Source organism: Pongo abelii, chromosome 15, assembly GCF_028885655.2.
Source record: "Pongo abelii isolate AG06213 chromosome 15, NHGRI_mPonAbe1-v2.0_pri, whole genome shotgun sequence".
In the NCBI taxonomy this organism is placed as follows: Eukaryota; Metazoa; Chordata; class Mammalia; order Primates; family Hominidae; genus Pongo; species Pongo abelii.
In genome coordinates, this window is record NC_072000.2 from 109760926 (window position 1) to 109780168 (window position 19243).

Sequence of the window (19243 nt, forward strand, 5' to 3'; positions counted from 1 at the left end):
AGGCCCCGGCAGCACTCAGCATACAACAGCACTCAGTGGCTGACCAAGCACCCACACAGGAGCCTGGCAGGCAGACTGAGCATCCTCAGGCCCCACACATGCCTGGACGGGGCTCTGATGGATCCTGGCTTGGAATGGGGTCACTCACCCCAGAGCTCAGATGCCCTCAGCACCCCGAGAGCAGGACCGATCAAGACCCAGGGCCCAGGTCATGAGCAGCCCTGCCCTCCCGAACTTCGCGGAGACCACCCTGCTCCTCCGCCTGGAGGCGTGGCACAGAGCAGGTGCTCTGGGAGTCCCTGAATGACTGATGCGGGGTGGGAGGTCTGCTGGCTGCCCTTCGTCCAGACACCTCTGACCTCCAGGGAAGAGCCAGTGGGTCATTGCTGGGCCTTGCCCATCCCCTGCACAGTGACCAAATCTCTGAGCCACTGCTGGCTGCCACACCCCACAGTGGGCTCCTGTGTGCAGTACACCCTGAATAATCTAGCACCTCACCGCTGTCATCATGCATGGCCTCTGTAAAGTTCAAGGGTACCCAGGTGCCTTCTCAAAGCTCCCTGCTCTGAAGACTGAGCCTCCCACAGAGCTGGGAGCCTGGCTCTGTCCCAGCCACACTGAGGTGGTCCCACGGATAATGCAGCTGCTATCCAGGCAGTCACCTGACACTCCCAGCCCCTGGCTTTCAAGCACACACATGCAACCAGGCACATGGATGGCCCCAGGAGGAGCTGAGTGGCACGGGTGTAAGGTGCAGTATCTCAGCTCGGGCCTCCTTCCAGTTCTCACCAATTCTAATGAGCTGTCATAGTCTGGCAGTGCCAGGCCAGGACTGCCTGAGGACAGGAGTTCAAGACCAGCCTGGACAACATAGCGAGACCCCATTTCTATTTAAAAAAAAAAAAAGTGGCTGGGCACGGTGGCTCATGCCTGTAATCCCAGCACTTTGGGAGGCCGAGGTGGGCAGATGACAATGTCAGGAGTCCGAGACCAGCCTGGCCAATATGGTGAAACCCTATCTCTACTAAAAATACAAAAGTTAGCCAGGCATGGTGGTGGGCACCTATAATCCCAGCTACTCAGGAGGCTGAAGCAGGAGAATCGCTTGAACCCGGGAGGCAGAGGTTGCAGTGAGCCGAGATGGCACCACTGCACTCCAGCCTGGGCGACAGAGTAAGACTCCATTAAAAAAAAAAAAAAAAAAAAAGTAGGAGCCTAGTGCTCACAGTCTCACTTGGCAAGGGAAGATAGAGTTTACAGTTCAGTGGCTTCCGAGCCAGCCAGATGCAAGGGGCCAAGCTGCCAAGAGAAGAGGAAGCAACTTCAACAAGCGAGCAGGGCACAGTGCACTTAGTCCCTTCACGGCAGCTGCCGCCCCTGGAGCCACAGGCACCAGGCTGAGGCCCACCAAGCCCAGAAGTCAGCTCTGAAAGGCAAAAGAGCCGAGCAGGAAGTTCTGCAGTCCCGAGGTGCCAGGAAGGAATACCTGGGTCCTGCCACAATCCTTCAGCTGGGAACCAAGACGGACCAGCAGCAACTGGATCAGAGTGAGCTACCTGCGTGCTCTCTGCTTGCTCAAGAAAAGTTAAATTCTCGGCCAGGCGTGGTGGCTCACGCCTGTAATCCCAGCACTTTGGGAGGCCGAGGCGGGTGGATCACGAGGTCAGGAGATCAAGACCATCCTGGCTAACACGGTGAAACCCCGTCTCTACTAAAAATACAAAAAAAATTAGCCGGGCATGGTGGCGGGTGCCTGTAGTCCCAGCTACTCGGGAAGCTGAGGCAGGAGAATGGAATGAACCCGGGAGGCGGAGCATGCAGTGAGCTGAGATTGTGCCACTGAACTCCAGCCTGGGCGACAGAGCGAGACTACATCTCAAAAAAAAAAAAGAAAAAAATTGGGTGTGGTGGCGCATACCTGTAGTCCTAACTACTATGGAGGCTGAGGTGAGAGGATTGCTCGAGCCTGGGAGGTCAAGGCTGCAGCGAGCTGTGATTGCACCACTGCACTCCAGCCTGGGCAACACAGCGATATTCCATCTCTTAAAAAAAAAATTAAGAAGTTAGTAGGTGGGTTCAACACCTGATTAGACACAGCCAAAGAAAGGATGAGCAAAAGACGAGAGAAAGGCTAATATACTGGAGTCCCAGAACAGGAAGAGAGAGTGGAGCAGAAACTTTATTTGAAAAGATACTACCCAAGATGTCTCCAATGTAGACGAAAGACATCAAGTCATAAGTTCTATTTATCCTTTTCTTTGTTTTTTTTTTTTTTTTTTGGCTTTTTTTTTTAGAGACAGGATCTCACTTTGTCGCCCAGGCTGGAATGCATTGATGTCATCACAACTCACTGCAGCCTTGACCCCTGAGCTTAAGTGATCCTCCTGCCTCAGCCTCCTGAGTAGCTGGGACTACAGGTGTGCACCACCACACCTGGCTAATTTTTTTTTATTAGCCTAGGCTGGTCCTAAACTCCTGGCCTCAAGTGATCCACCCACCTCAGCCTCCCAAAGCACTGGGATTACACCCATAAGCTACCACACCCAGCCAAGTCACAAATCCTTGAACTTCTACAAAAAATAATCTGGATAAATACAAAGAAAACCACAGCTAGGTACATCAGAGTCAAACTGCCAAATCCAAACACAAAAATGTTTCTTAAAAGCAGGTAGTGGGCCGGGTGCAGTGGTTCACGCCTGTAATCCCAGCACTTTGGGAGGCTGAGGTGGGCAGATCACCTGATGTCAGGAGTTTGAGACCAGCCTGGCCAACATGGTGAAACTCCGTTTCTACTAAAAATACAAAAATTAGGTGGGCATGGGCCGGGCATAGTGGCTCACACCTGTAATCCCAGCAGTATTGGGAGGCTGAGGCGGGTGGATCACGAGGTCAGGAGATCGAGACCATCCTGGCTAACACAGTGAAACCCCTTCTCTACTAAAAATACAAAAACAAAATTAGCCAGGCGTGGTGGCGGGCACCTGTATTCCCAGCTACTCGGGAGGCTGAGGTGGGAGAATGGTGTGAACCCGGGAGGCGGAGCTTGTAGTGAGCCGAGATCACGCCACTGCACTCCAGCCTGGGCGACAGAGCAAGACTCCGTCTCAAAAAAAAAAAAAAAAAAAAAAATTAGCCGGGCATGGTGGCATGCACCTGTAATCCCAGCTACTCGGGAGGCTGAGGCAGGAGAATCACTTGAACCCAGAAGGCGGAGGTTGCAGTGAGATGAGATCACGTCACTGCACTCCAGCCTGGGTGAGGCAGCGAGACGCTGTCTCAAAAAAAACAAAACAAACAAAAAAACATGTGATGTAATGAAACTCACCTAGAGAGAAATTTATAGCCTCGAGTGCTTATGTTAGAAAAAACAGGCCAGATACAGTAGCTCACACCTGTAATCCCAACACTTTGGGAGTCCAAGGTGAGAAGATAACTAGAACCCAGGAGTTTGAGACCAGCCTGGGCAATACAGTGAGACCCCATCTCTAGTGCACCTATGGTCCTGGCTACTTGGGATGCTGAGGCGAGAGGGTCGCCTGAGCCAAGGAGTTGGAGGCTGAAACTCCTCCACAGCAGTACAGCCTGGGAGAACAGAGCAAGATCCTGTTTCTAAAAAATTTTTTAAAATTAATCAGTGTTATTTACATTAAGTAACAGATTAAGGGGAAAATGTACATGAAAAAATCATACCAATAAATACATTAAAAGCATGTGTTTGATAAAATTCAGTGTTTTTCGTGACAAAAACTCTTGGAAAATTAGAAAGCAAGGTAACATCCTCAAGCTGATAGAGTCCTATACACAAAAGTCTACCGCAGATACATACAGCGAAGGGCAGAAAACACCCCTCCCAGGACAGGAGAGAGCCAGGCACATCTCCCTCCCCAGGACAATGCTGAGTCCTTGGCATACAAAAGGCAGGACAAATAGATGAGAGGTGTGTGGGTTAGAAAGGAAGAACCAAGGCCGGGCGGGGGGGCTCACACCTAGAATCCCAGCACTTTGGGAGACTGAGGGGAGTGGATCACTTGAGCTCAGAAGTTTGAGACCAGCTTGGACAATATAGCAAAACCCTGTCACTACAAAAAATACAAAAATTAGCCAGGGGTGGTGGTGTATGCCTGTAGTCCAGCTACACGGGAGGCTGAGGTGGGAGGATCACTTGAGCCTGGGAGGCAGAAGCTGCAGTGAGCCAAGACTGTGCCACTGCACTCCAGCCTCGGTGATCAAGTGAGATCCTGTCTCATGAAAAAAGTGAAAAGAAAGAAGCAGAACTGGCATTATGAGCAGCAGACACAGCTGTGTGCATTAAAGGAGAGACTCCAACACTCAAACAGTAAGATTGACAATTGAATTTGGTAGGAATGATGTATTAATAATGTCAACATACAAAACTCAGCTAAACCTCTGCTATGCCAGCAATAAGACACCACTGACAAGGGGCCCACACGGGCCCGCGCTGGGTGTGCCCGTGTTTCCAGGTCAGCCTTTCGGAAGTCTGAAATGGCAATTTTTTTTTTTTTTTTTTTTTTTTTGAGACAGGGGCTCACTCTACTGCCTAGGCTGGAGTGTAGTGGTGCGATCATGGCTCACTGCAGCCTCGATCTCCTGGGTTTAAGTGATCCTCCCACCTCAGCCTCCCCAGTAGGTGAGAGAGACCACAGGTGCACACCACCAGCCGGGTTTTTTTTTTTTTTTTTTTTTTTTTTGTAGAGACAGCGTTTCACCATGTTGCCCAAGCTGGTCTCAAACTCCTGGACTCAAGCAATCCTCCTGCCTGGGCCTCCCAAAGTGATGGGATTTACAGGCGTGAGCCACTGTGCCTGACCTGAAATGCCAACTTCTTCATGCCTGATGATGTATGCACCATTTGATTTCCTCATCAGCCATCCTGATACCTGCTTCTGACCACTTAAACTGTGTGCACCATTTGATTTCCTCATCAGCCACCCTGATACCTGCTTCTGACCACTTAAAATGTGTGCACCATTTGATTTCCTCATCAGCCACCCTGATACCTGCTTCTGACCACTTAAAATGTGTGCACCATTTGATTTCCTCATCAGCCACCGATACCTGCTTCTGACCACTTAAAATGTGTGCACCATTTGATTTCCTCATCAGCCACCGATACCTGCTTCTGACCACTTAAAATGTGTGCACCATTTGATTTCTTCATCAGCCACCCTGATACCTTCTTCTGACCACTTAAAATGTTATAAATGCCCTGTCCTTGAGGAGGCAGCAGAGGGAGAGGAGCAGGAACAAGGGGGCCTGGTGGCAGAACGAGGTGCTGGCCAGAACAGGGGGGCAGAGAAGTGTGGGCTCTGAAAGCCCATCCCAGACCCCGGAATGGAATAAGCTGAATGCACATGGCCCCTGCTGACCTGAACGCACGTTTCTGCAACCTGAGAGAGGAGCTGGGTCTGAAGGGAGTGTGGCGGCCAGGCACGCCATGGAGGCTGAGGCTGGCAGGCCATGGAAGCTGGGCATGCTCTCTGCAGACCTACGTGGGGACAGGTGATGGCACCATCCACAGTGCTGGCCCCAGGGCTCGGATGCCCTCTAGGGCTCACCAGCCTGTTACCATCCCAAGATGCCCTGTCACGTGCAGGCCCAGGGCAGCCTGGCTGCACAGGAACAAATGTCAAAGACCCACAAACCAGCTGTGGGCAAAAGCTGTGATAACAGGTCGAGACACACAGCCAGGAAAAGCACACTGGCCGCAAACTACCTGCTCGGCAATGGCAGAGGTGCTCATTCCAGCTGAGTCTCTGCCTGGCATATCCAGGTCCCACATCTCAGCCCTGCTGCCCAGGCAGCCTCCCTGGGCTGGGAGCCAGGAGCAGACTCAGGCCTGGGGTCAGCCGGGCCTTGCCAGACTGTGGGACTCAGTAGCACTCTGTTCCTCCTCCAGGAATCCGGGACTGGCTGTGTCAGCTGCCAGGCTGCAGGGCCAAGAGAGGAGGTGTGTGTGTGCACAGCCCCCGGCACTTTCGGTTGATAGTGGACACACCTGAGGAGCGGGCAACAATGAAGGGTGGGCAGGAGGAGGAAAAAGCTTGGATGTTCTTAAATCAAGCCCTTGTTCCTTCTGAGAGAGGACTTCTTGTATCCAGCCCTGGGCTCAGGGCACTGTTCCCACCCATGGGCTGGACGATGTGATAGGAGGATCCTGGGGGGCCTCTCCTGGGGTGGGGGCCATGCACCCCACAACGTGAGCTCACTGCACAGGACCCTCTACGTCCTGCTGATGGCAGGGTGGGGGTGGGGTGGTGGGTGCTGTTGCACCCTGGCTAAAGGGGGCAAGTCCAGAAGGTGAGCGGGAGCTGCGCAGGCAGCAGGGCTGGGCCAAGCAGCCCTGTCTCAGAGAAGAGAGCCTGGCTGCACACACCCTCTCCTGGGGGGATTTTCTGTGGAAGGGAAGTGGGTGGAGCTATTGAGGAAACTGAGGCAGCACATGAGCCCAGCCAGCCAGCTGGGGCTGCAGGAGGCGAGGACAGCGGCCAGAGCCAATGCAGGTCAGCAGGGAGGGAGAAGGCACAGGGGCAGGAGAAAACAAGGAGGGCGGTGAGAGATGGAGACATGTCCAGGATGGCTCTGGGGGCTCTGGCTGGCAGGCCTAGGGCGCGGTGCTGCCAGCAACCTGAAGGGAGGGCAGAGCGGGACATGCTACACCTGGCCTGACCCACTTCCCTCTAAAGCACCGGCAAAGCAGGGATGGGCTGGGATGTGAGGGCTACAGCTACCCGAGACTGGCCCGGAGCATCCTCTGAGGATGCTGAAGGAAGCCCCACCAGGCCACCAGCAGCCAGAGGGGATAGAGTGCGGCCTCCCGTGAGCACAGCCCTGTTCCAAGCTGTTTTGTCCTTAGCAGCTTTACAAGGTACAAGTTCGTGCCACAAACCTGCCTGTTCACAGTGCACCGGGCAGTGGGTTTTCGTATATCCCCAGAGCTGAGCAACCATCACAAGGATCTAATTTTAGAACGTGTGGGGGACACGGGGTGGCTTCCTGGATGCTGCCGCTGTGAGCACTGTGCGTGAGCCTCGGTGGGGACACAGGTACTCTTTTCCCTTGGGCACACACCTGGTAGGAAGATTGCTGGGGCGTGTGGGAACTTTGTGGCTGAAGGTGGTCCTGCCAGGCTCAGAGGCAGCCCCGGCAGTGCCACAGGACTGCTCTCCATCCTGCCTGTCATCACCCCATGAGGGCCCATGTCCCAGGGCATCTGTCCCCCCACAGGAGGCCCGGTGAGGCAGCAGCACAGATGCGGTGCCACCCCACCTTGCTGACGCCAGGGTCCCAGTGCCGGCCTGCACCCTAGGCCCTGCTCCACAGCGGTCCCCACACAGCTCCTACAAACACAAGCGAGGCGGAGCCATGGGCTGACCCTGGGCTCTGCTCAGCTTCTCTCTCAGGGCCTTGGTCTGCCTCTAATAGAGCAGGATTGGAGCAGGCCTCTCAGTGGGACCCCAGGGTGGAGCTGGGGCGAGCAGACAGCAGGTGGGGCCAGCAGGGACACGGGTGTGGGCTCTGTTTCTCAGCCTGCAGTGGGCTGCCTGGGCACTTTGCATCATCCCTATCCCTAAAGGCACGTGTGTGCTTTAAACACTTTTACGCAGAAATGACAAATTTCAAAATGTTAAAAGGACTTTTTTTTTTTTGAGACGGAGTCTCGCTCTGTCGCCCAGGGTGGAGTGCAGTGGCACGATCTCGGCTCACTGGAAGCTCCGCCTCCTGGGTTCCCGCTATTCTCCTGCCTCAGCCTCCCCAGTAGCTGGGACTACAGGTGCCTGCCACCATGCCCGGCTAATTTTTTTTGTATTTTTAGTACAGACGGGGTTTCACCGTGTTAGACAGGATGGTCTCGATCTCCTGACCTCGTGATCCGCCCACCTAAGCCTCCCAAAGTGCTGGGATTACAGGCGTGAGCCACCGTGCCCAGCCCAAATTTCAAAATCTTAAAAGGACATTTTAAGGGTTGGGTGCAGTGGCTCATGCTTATAATCCCAGCACTTTGGGAGGCCAGGGCGGGTGGATCACTTGAGGCCAGGAGTTTGAGACCAGCCTGGCCAACACGGCGAAACCCCATCTCTACTAAAAATACAAAAAAATTAGCCAGACACAGTGGTGCACACCTGTAATCCCAGCTACTCAAGAGGCTAAGGCATAAGAATCGCTTGAACCTGGGAGGCAAAGGTTGCAGTAAGCTGAGATACCACCACTGCACTCCAGCCTGGGTGACAGCGCAAGACCCTGTCTGGAAAAAAAAAAAAAAAAAAAAAAAAAAGTAACATTTTAATGAAAGATCCTGATACTGAGGGTTGCCTGGCCAGAGGCACAGTCAGCAGGCTACCAGCTTGTCATCTCCAGGAGCCCTCCCTACACCCCACTCAAAAGAGAAGCAAGCCACCAGGATCACCTGGCACCCAGGACACCCCTCGAGGGGGACCAACCAGAAAAACAGACCAGGACAGAAAAGAGCTCAAGGTGAGAAGATGCCACACTCAGGAAGACGGGAGATTATAAAAAAGATTCGGGAAACACGTAGAGCTCTTAGAGATGAAAAACATGAAAGAAATGAAACAGCCTGCTGGAAGCTAAAGTTCAGGCGCTGTCCCAAAGCAAAAAGATGGCCACGTGCAAAAGAAGGATGAGATAACCAGATGGGTTCAGTGTGGCAGGCAGAGTAACAGAGAAGAAGGGAGACACATTTAACGACGAATTCAACAGAAGCTCAGGACAGGAGGCTGTCAGAGAGCAAAGGCCTGCGGGGCTCACACTGCCGTGAGATTTCTGAACGTGAAGATTAGAGGCAAAGAGCTGAAGCCCCGCAGCTGCACAGCAAGGGCCAGGAGCCAGAGGGCCACAGAACTGCCCAGTGAGAATGCTGGAGGCAAGGCGCAGGCTGGGAGGCAGACGTGTGGCTGGGCACGCCGCGCCCACCAGACACGGGGCAGGGAGGGGGACCACCTTCAGAGGGTCGCAGCTTGGAAGAGGTCCCTCTCCCAGGGAGCCTTTGCAGAAGGTACCTCACAAGATGAGGAGGGTGTGGACCAGGAAGCGGGGCTCCATGCAGGGGAGGTGAAGGGAGCCCCCAGAGAGCAGGGAAAAGATGCAGGTGCACCGCAGGTGTGGACAGCACAGCACAGAGCGGAGGAGGCTGGAAGGCTCTGGGCTCCCCTGTCAACAGGCCGAAGGCAGCTCCTGACCCATGTGCGTGTCTGCAGAGGGCAGCAGTGGGCACAGGACCAGATGCACAGAGACCAGTGCAAGAGAATACCGACACTGGATCTCCACACAAGGCCAAGCTGCACACCGCTGAGGGTTGGCGGCCTCCTCGCCCACTGCCTGCAGTCACGGTATCCATGCACAAGGCCAAGCTGCACACCGCTGAGGGTCGGCAGCCTCTCCACCCACCGCCCACAGTCATGGTGTCCACAGCCGCAGGCACTCAGCGCACGCCTGGCTGCAGCCCACTCAGCAACAGGACCCCACCTGCTTAGGCCAGAGGGCGGCCTGAACTACAGGGGACGTGGAGACAGCACCCAAGGTCCAATAGGTCCACGAATGGGGAGAATCCAGGGCATGATTCTCAGGGACCGACAGAACGCTCGCTCTGCATGCCCAAGGGCTGTGCGAGGAAGGCAGGTGCCCAGCTCCCCAGTTCTTCAATCCAGTAAAAGGAAACCCCAAATTCAGAAAGCCCTGAATCAATGGAAACAGTTCTTCCAATAAGGTGTTTTTCTATTAAAGACAAACACCAAGTTACTGCAACTACCAAGTCCCAATATTCGAGGGGAGCCAACTAAGCATCAAGATGGGGCCCTCTGGGAGGCTCTCAAACCAAAGGATACGCGGCGTGCCCTCTGTGCGGCAGACCAGGTAGAGGCAGGCAGCGATCACGTGGGCCATCTTCCGGCCGCGGGTCAGGTGCCTGCTCACGGCCATCTTGAAGAAGTTGAAGGCGGTGTCCAGGCAGTGCTGGTTCAGCTGCAGCTGGTTCCCCAGGTGGTGGATGTGGCGCCTCCCTAGGACACAGCACGAGGCAGCTCTTAGCCAAATGTTCCCACAGAACATGAAAAGTATCACATGGCTGCAGTAGCATCTTTAAGAATATAGATTTGTGCTTTTCCTTATAAGTTTCTGAGCTCACTTTTTGTGTGTGGGTTCCAATCACTTTTTATTTACGGACACTGAAATGTGAATTGTCTGTGATCTCCATGGGCCACGAGATCCTGTTCTGCGTGTTTCCCTTCTTTAGTAGGCTCTGGGTGGCGTGTGCGGTGCAGCTGAATGTGCCTCTCTCCAGGGCTCTGGGGTGCGGCGTGTCTGGCAAGGGCTTGGTTTGGGCTGGCTGGCAGGTGCTATGCCCCTGACTGCCCTGGGATACGGTGGGAATGCCCCTTTTCCTACAGCCACATGCCCCAGCGCCACCACCTTCCCCAACCACACAGAGGCTGGGTCAGCCCACCCCTCCCTTCTCAGCAGGGCCCACTCTGCTCAGCCCGGCCCCCGCCAGCCTCTCCTCTAAGAGCCAGCCACCTGGCCTGAGAAAAAGCCAGCCTAGCGCCATCCCCTGCACCTGCTCAGAGGGAGGGCCATGGTGTAGGGAAAAGGAAGAGAAACTAGACTGTTACTCTATGTAGAAAAGGAAGATATAAGAAATTTCATTTTGACCTGTACCCTGAACAATTGCTTTGCCCTGAGATGCTGTTAATCTGTAATTTTGCCCCAGCCACTTTGCCCCAACCTCTTTGCCCCAACCTTGAGTTCACAAAAACATGTGTTGTATGGAATCAAGGTTTAAGGGATCTAGGGCTGTGCAGGATGTGCCTTGTTAACAAAATGTTTACAGGCAGTATGTTTGGTAAAAGTCATTGCCATTCTCTAGTCTCGATAAACCAGGGGCACAATGCACTGCGGAAAGCCGCAGGGACCTCTGCCCTGAAAAGCTAGGTATTGTCCAAGGTTTCTCCCCATGTGATAGTCTGAAATATGGCCTCGTGGGATGAGAAAGACCTGACTGTCCCCCGGCCCGACACCCGTAAAGGTCTGTGCTGAGGAGGATTAGTAAAAGAGGAAAGCCTCTTCCAGTTGAGATAGAGGAAGGCCTCTGTCTCCTACCTGCCCCTGGGAATTGAATGTCTCGGTATAAAACCCGATTGTACATTTGTTCAATTCTGAGATAGGAGAAAAACCGCCCTATGGCAGGAGATGAGACATGCTGCCAGCAATGCTGCCTTGTTATTCTTCACTCCACTGAGATGTTTGGGTGGAGAGAAACATAAATCTGGCTTACATGCACATCCAGGCATAGTACCTCCCCTTGAACTTAATTATGACACAGATTATTTTGCTCACATGTTTTCTGGCTGACCTTCTCCCCACTATCACCCTGCTCTCCTGCCGCATTCTTCCTGCTGAGATAGTGAAAATAATAATCAATAAAAACTGAGGAAACTCAGAAGCCGGTGCCGGTGCAGGTCCTTGGTATGCTGAGCGCCGGTCCCCTGGCCCCACTGTTCTTTCTCTATACTTTGTCTCTGTGTCTTATTTCTTTTCTCAGTCTCTCGTCCCACTTGACGAGATATACCCACAGGCGTGGAGGGGCAGGCCACCCCTTCACCATGGCAAGGGCACGCCCAGCAGACCGGAGGCCACTGCGCCCTCCTAGGGGCTGCGAGGTGCTGGAGGTGGCCAGGATGGCAGCATCCAAGCACACGCGCCTCCCTGGAGCAAGACCCTCCCAAAGCTGCGGGCCACATGATGGCATCAGGAAGAGAGCGGCAAAGCTGCCCCGCAGGCGGGAGGAAACTTGGGAAACAAATGTCAATGCAGAGTGCAGGCTATGTGGGGAGCACGTGGGCCAACCTCACTGCCCCACTCTGTCTGCAGAGCTCAGGCTGTGCAGGGAGCACCTGAGCCAATCTTACTGCCCCCACTTCTGTCTGCAGAGTGGGCGTCGTGGGCAGGCAGAGTCCTTGCTCCAGGCAATAAGCCCCATGGGGTACCCAGAGGACATGTATGGTGGGTCGCGGCTCGATGCAGAGGAGAGCTGCCGTCATGGAGATTCCAGTTCCCACTGCATCCTCTGGCACCCAAACCCACAGTCCTCCCACAAAGACTACCTGAGACGGCCTCCATCCCCATATGAAGTCAAAAACTGACCTCCCAGATTTATTTGATAAGGGCACATGAGCTGGAGAAGGTGAGGGCTGATGTTCTGCTCACACCAAACTTCACTAATGATGACCAGCAGCCAGAGGTGGGCAGCTGCTGAGCCTGCATCCCAAGGAAGCCGGTGGCCAGGGTACACAGTCTGACAGGTCCAGGTCAAGCCTCACACTCTGCCAGGCCCCTGGCAGTCAGCAGCACCACATGGAGCCCCAGCCCTGCTGTGGCTCTGCCACCTTGAGCACCTAAGGTCACCTGCCTGGAGCTCATACAGCTCTGAGGCCTGCAGTCCAGCTGAACTGACATGGAAGGCTGGTCACTGTCCCCAGAGCTGAGGCCTGGGCCAAGCCAAGACCCCAACAGAATGGACAGAAAGGGCACCGTGCCAGCTGCCACCTGCGCATGTGCAGCACCAGCCAGACACACCAGCACAGACCATCCCCGTGGCCCAGCAAGGCCCAGAGGGAAACAGAGTCAGCTGACAGGTGACCCACTGAAGCTACGGCTCCTTACCTACCAGCTCTCTATGTTTGAAAATTCTGTAATAAAAGGTAAGAGAGAGGTACTCTCTGAGGCCACACACTTGAGGCTGGGACTCGATCCCAAGCCCCGACCCCACAGGCACCAGCTCATGTTCCCAGCATGCAACGGTGCTATGGTCTGAATGTTTGACTCCTCCTAAAATTCCTATGTTGAAATCCTATCCCTACGGGGATGGTATAAAGATGCAGGGCCTTTCGGGGTGACTAGGTCAGGAGGCAGAGCACTAATGATGAGCTCAGTGCCCTTAAAAACGAGACCCCAGAGAACTAGCCCAGCTCTTCTACCACATGAGGCCACAGTGAGAAGGGGCTGTCTGTGAGCCAGGAGGCGGTCCTCACTAGAGAGCTAGGGAGGCGGCAGCTGTCTCCCCCGTCTCTAGCTCAAACTTTCCGGCTCCAAAAGTGTGAGAAACACATTCCTGCTGTTTCGCCTTTCTGGTCTGTGGTGTCCTGTTACAGCAGCCCAAAAGGACTAAAATAGGGGTTTACGATGACTGCAGTAAATTATTTTTTACCATCTTCTTTCTCTTTTTTGAGATGGAGTCTCGCTCTGTCACCCAGGCTAGAGTGCAGTGGTGCAATCTCAGCTCACTGCAACCTCTGCCTCCCAGGTTCAAGTGATTCTCCTGCCTCAGCCTTGTGAGTAGCTGGGATTACAGGCACACGCCACTGCACCCAGCTAATTTTTTGTATTTTTAGTACAGACAGGGTTTCACACTGTTGGCCAGGATGGTCTCGAACTCCTGACCTTGTGATCCGCCCACCTCAGCCTCCCAAAGTGCTGGGATACAAGCATGAGACACCGTGCCTGGCCAAATATGTTATTAATAAACAGATATTCACATAGAAAGCAACTACTAATTAGCTAGCCATAGCCTGTGAGTCTCCTTAGACTTCCTTCCAACGAATGAATTCTAAAAGTAAACTCAGGCTGGGTGTTGTGGCTCATGCCTGCAGTAATCTCAGCACTTCAGGAGGCCGAAGCAGGTAGATCACTTGAGCCCAGAAGTTCAAGACCAGCCTGGGCAACATAGTGAGATCCAACTGCTAAAATAAATAAATAATCAGCCAGGTGTGGTGGTGCAAGCCTGTAGGCCCAGCCAAGGTAGGAGGACTGCTTGAGCTTGCAAGTTTGAGGCTGCAGTGAGCCATGATCTTGCCACTGCAGTCCAGCCTGGGCAGCAACAGAGCGAGACCCTGTCTCCAAAAAAAAAAAAAGATTTGAGGCATATCACTACCTACATGTAAAGTATAAAGCAATACAGCTTCCAGAGGAAAACACAAGAGTATCTTCAGACCTTGGAGTAGATAAGAATTTCTTGAACAAGTCACAAACAGCCCTAACCATAAAAACTGATATACTGGGACTTCATTATAATTACGAAATTTCTGGCAGGGTGCAGTGGCTCACACCTGTCATCCCAGCACTTTGGGAGGCTGAGGTGGGAGGATCACTGGAGCGCAGGAGTTGAAGACCAACCTGGCCAACATGGTGAGACCCCCATCTCTATTTAAAAAAAAAAAGAATTGGCCGTGCGCACTGGCTCATGCCTGTAATCCCAACACTTTGGGAGGCCGAGGCGGGCAGATCACGAGGTCAAGAGATCGAGACCATCCTGACCAACATGGTGAAACCCCGTCTCTACTAAAAAGTAAAAATATTAGCCGGGCACGGTGGTGCGCACCCGTAATCCCAGCTACTCAGGAGGCTGAGGCAGGAGAATCGCTTGCACCCGTGAGGCAGAGGTTGCAGTGAGCCGAGATCGCGCCACTGCATTCCAGTCTGGCAAAAGAGCGAGACTCCATGTCAAAAAAAAAAAAAAAAAAAAATCAAAAAATGAGTGGATGTGGTGGCATGCACACATGATCCCAACTACTCGGGAGGCTGAAGTGAGAGGGCGGCTTTAGTCTGGGAAGTTGAGGCTGCAGGAAGCAGCGATTGCACCACTGCACTCCAGCCCGGGCCATAGAGTAGTGAGACCCAGTCTCAAAAAAAAAAATTCTGAAGTTTCTGTTCGTCAAAAGACAACATTAAGAGAGTGAGACAAGCTATAGACATGGGAGGAGGATTCGAAACATGTATATCCAACAAAGGACTCGAATCCAGAATATATAAAGAACTCTACAAATCTGTAAGAAAAAGACAACTCAGTTTTTAAAAAGCACAAAAGAGGCCAATAGGCACTTCACACAGAAAGGACATCCCAACAGCCAAGAAGCATGAGCAAAGGTTGCGGCCATAATTACTTACCAGGGAAAGCGAATTAAAGCCACAGCAAGTGTGCTACACACCTACCAGAAAGACTACAATTGGAAAGGCTGATGATGCCACATGTGAACAAGGCTGCGGAGCCACCGGGACTCTCCTACACTGCTTCCTGGTGGGAAGATGAACTGGTACAACCACTACAGAAAACCCTGTGGCCCTATCTAATGATGAGCACACCCAGACCTCAGGACCCAAGTAAACTCCCACGTGGAGGGGGCGGCTGTGTCCACTGAGGGACCGTGTGCAAGAACACGCACAGCAGCTTCCTGTGCACAGCCAAGAATGGAGACACCCCAAACGTCCATCAACAGGAAAAGGGGATAAACTGTGGTCTATTCATACCATAAATACTACACTGCAATGAAAAAATAAACTGCTGACACGCTCCAAAAAAGTACATTCTAGAACGGCTAAAACCCACAACACTGGCGAACCAGATGCTGAGGACTGGAGCCACAGGAGCTCTCCTTCCTTGCTGTTGGGAGCACAAAATGGCTCAGGTGCTTTGGAAAAGGGTTTGGCAGTTTCTTACAAAACTAAACACACTCTCACCACACCGTCCAGCAATCACTCAGAAAAACCTGCGCATGATGTTTACAGCAGCTTCACTCATAATCGCCCAAGCCCAGATTCCCTTCAGCAAGCAGGTGAAAGGATAAATCAACTGTGGCGCACATAGGCAGTGGAACATTACTCACCACTAAAGAGAAAGAGGCCACAAGCTGTGCAAGACCTGGAGGACAGTTAAATGCCCATGGCTGAGTGACAGGCTGCACAGTGACAGGATGCACAGTGTGCGACTCCAGCTCTATGACCACACGACCGAGCGCCAGCGAAAAGATCAATGGTTGCTGGAGGCTGGAGAAGGAGGGATGAATGGGTGGAGCTCAGGGGATCTTTAGGACTCTGAAAGCACTCTGTATGAAACTGTAACAGTGGTTACCTGTCACTACGCATTCGTCTAAACCCACAGAACATGCACCACCCAGCATGAGCCTGGGTGTGTGGTGGAAGCTGTGTGATCCTAAGCCCAGGTGTGCGGATACAGGCTGCATGATCCTGAGTCTGGGTGTGAGGATACAGCCTGAATGATCCTGAGAACGCGTGTGCAGGTGGAGGCTGCGTGACCCTGAGCCCGGGTGTGCGGACACAGCCCGCGGGATCCTGAGCCCGGGTGTGCGGACACAGCCCGCGGGATCCTGAGCCCGGGTGTGCGGATACAGCCCGCGGGATCCTGAGCCCGGGTGTGCGGATACAGCCTGCGGGATCCTGATGAGTCGATGTGGGGCGGCTGACTGCAGTTCGTGCACCACGGTGGAGCACAGCGCTGATGGGGTCAGCGGAAGCTGTGTGGTGGGGGGTGCTCGGAGTCTACGGGAACTCTCTGTACCTTCTGATCCATTTTGCTGTGAACCTAAAATGCTCTAAAAATTACAAGTCTTTTTTTTTTTTAATTCCTTTCTGTATGATTCCCACCGTATGAAGCAGAAACCAAGCGAAGCCAGTGGGCAGCAGGTGCTTTCTGAGCTGCTGCAGGCCCGACTCACGTGGATTTGTCAGGCGGTTCATGGAAGGTCAGCACACTCCATGCACTTTACTACGCACGCTATACTAGGAAAAACAGACCAAGAGAACAGAAAAAGAATTTCCCTGAGAAACGCGTCCCAAACGAAAGGCTCATCAGGTCATGAAGAAAGCCCCACCTAGCGGCATTTCAGAACCGTCGCTTCAGAACATCGAAGAAATCATCCCAAAAGGCCTGAGATTTTAAAAACAGAGATCAAAACACACTGGCATTCAATGTCTCTTGCTGGTGGACCCCTGGACCCCGAGCAGATGCTCCCCACATTCCATGGAGTGCCTGTCTCAACCCCTCGACAACAAGCATCCCAGGGGGAAGGGGCAGGAGTTTCTCTCTCCCAGACCCTTTCTCTAAACACAGTCTCAGCGTGTCCCCAGCAAACCAAAGGAGGGGCCTGTGACCTCGCAGGGTGCACAGAGGCAAGCAGAGGAGACAGAGTCCTCGCAGAACATGACCATCACTGCGGGCAGGAGGGGTGGCCCGCGAGTTTGTTTCCATCTTTCCAGTTTTCTAAGGCAATCAAGACTTTACCAAAACAGTAACAGTCGGAAGCTACATTCACAGATTTCCACCAAACCCGGCAGGCTGGGTGGCAGGCAGGAGTGGAGGCGGTGGGCCAAGCTTGCAGCGGGACCAGGGCTGATGTGAAACATTCAACCAGGGCGGTATGGGGAGAACAAAGGAGAATAAACAAAATTTAAACAAACATAACCCATGATAAATCAATCAATCAAAATAAAGGGTTTTTTAAAAGTAAGATAAATACAGCCAGGTGCGGTGGCTCACACCTCTAATTCGAGCACTTTGGGAGGCCAAGGCGGGTGGATCACCTGAGGTCAGGAGTTCGAGATAAGCCTGGCCAACATGGCGAAACCACGTCTCTACTAAAAATACAAAAATTAGCCGGGTGTGATGGTGGGCACTTGTAACTCCAGCTACTCGGGAGGCTGAGGCAGGAGAGTCGCTTGAACCCAAGAGGCGGAGGTTGCAGTGAGCCCAGATCACGCCACTGCACTCCAGCCTGGGTGACAGAGTGAGACTCCGTCTCAAAAAACAAACAAACAAAGGGTAAGATAAATACGAAATACAAAATAAGAGGCAGGAAGAGCCCAAGGCATCAGAAATGTGCCAGTTACAATGGGCCAAAATCCCCTCTCGTGTCTCCAGAAGTATTTGAAAAATATGTTAGGATCTGCCCCACAGACACGCTCCCAGGACACTCAACAGCAAGGAGGTACAGCGGGCCCAGCCAGCCAAGGCAGAGGAGGGCATCACTGCCACAGCAGGGGGCCTGACTGGCAGCGGAAGGGACGACTCCGGCGAAAAGTCAGCAGGAAACAGGACAGGGGAGGGACCGACAGCCTCCCTCAGCCCCACACCCCACCCAGGCAGGAGCGGTGCCTGGCCCGGGGCAGGTGGGTGGCAGAGCTCACTGAGTGGGCAGCAGGGCATGGCCCCTGCTGCTGCAGGTACTCGGGCTGCAGCTGCAGAACCTCAGGTGGGAGCCCAGGTACAAAGGTCGGCATAGGGTCCCCCAGAACCACCCATCCCCAGTAAGACTCAAGAGGGGTGGGGGCCCCGCATCATCCCCCACACAGTGAGTGGGGTCCATGGGGCCTCCTGGGCCTGCAGGGCCACAACCTTCACTGACACTCACCCCTAATTAGGGAGCCTGTATGTTCCATTTTCATTTCTTTCTTGAACCAAAGGTATTTAAAGGGCTTTTGAAAAGGTAAGATGAGCTATTTCTCTTTCTCTGTTGTTGCTTTCCAATCTTATTGCAATGCACGCGTCTGCACCGACACACTCTTTGCAATTTATATAGGTCTGAGGCACGACCAACTCTAGTAAAGGTACCGCGAGTTTTTGGGAAAATACAGACTATATTGTCTGTGGAGAACAAAGCTCTTCACAAGGAGAAAATCTCGAAGTCAGTAGAAGAAAAAAGGAGACAGCCTAGTGGCACCACAAGCAGTGGGCAAAGCTGGGCCCCAACCCAGGCAGCCTGAAGGTCAGGAGGGCCCCTGGGCAGCGCAGCCCCAGCCACCACCTGGAGGAACTGTAAACGTGTGTGCCAGTAAGTCTTGAAACAGACAAAACAAAAAACTGACAAAACCATGGGTAGGAGAGGACGAATCCAGTCACTGTGCCAGGTCTTCACGCACACTCTCGGTGACAGACACAGAGAACCAGCCAACGGAGAGGAAGAGGGATGTGCTGCGCTGCACCCGCTTCCTGCAGGAAACGCATTCAAGCGCCCAACACACATGCACGTCCACAAAACTGGCCTTCCACCGGGCCACGGCTCGAAGCATTTCCGAAGACTGAAATCACACAGAGGGTGCTCTCTATTGCAGAAGAATCACACTGGCAGTCAGGAAGAAAGGCACTGATTATACTCCTCTACTAGTAAGTCCACGGCGGGGCAAGGAAAAAAGCACAAGGGAAGCGTAAGGATCCATCCACTCTGCTGTGAGGGATCATCGCAAGCCCAACTACCCCTGCCAGCCTAGGTATGTCGGTGCTGGCCACCCGTCGGCAGCAGCAGCCAGGAGCAGAGGCAGGTGCTCAAGAGCCTGGACTCCTGGAGATGGCCCAGGAGAAAATGGCCAGGGTGACGTGCTGTCCACAAGAGATGTTCTACCCATCCCGACCACCTTCCAACATCCA

General features: G+C 53.3%; 1 protein-coding gene across 3 annotated transcripts in view; it reads right to left on the bottom strand.

Moving 5' to 3' along the window:
- BRF1 (BRF1 RNA polymerase III transcription initiation factor subunit) overlaps window positions 1-19243 on the bottom strand; it is a 77597-nt gene that overhangs the window by 41519 nt on the left and 16835 nt on the right. For 2 of the 3 annotated variants that reach the window (XM_009249558.4, XM_002825173.5), the window contains exon 3: window positions 9861-10034. The exons of the other annotated variant lie outside the window; for it this stretch is intronic. In XM_009249558.4, coding sequence (XP_009247833.4) covers window positions 9861-10034 — 174 coding nt within the window. The remainder of the gene's footprint in view (window positions 1-9860; window positions 10035-19243) is intronic. 3 annotated transcript variants of the gene reach the window in all.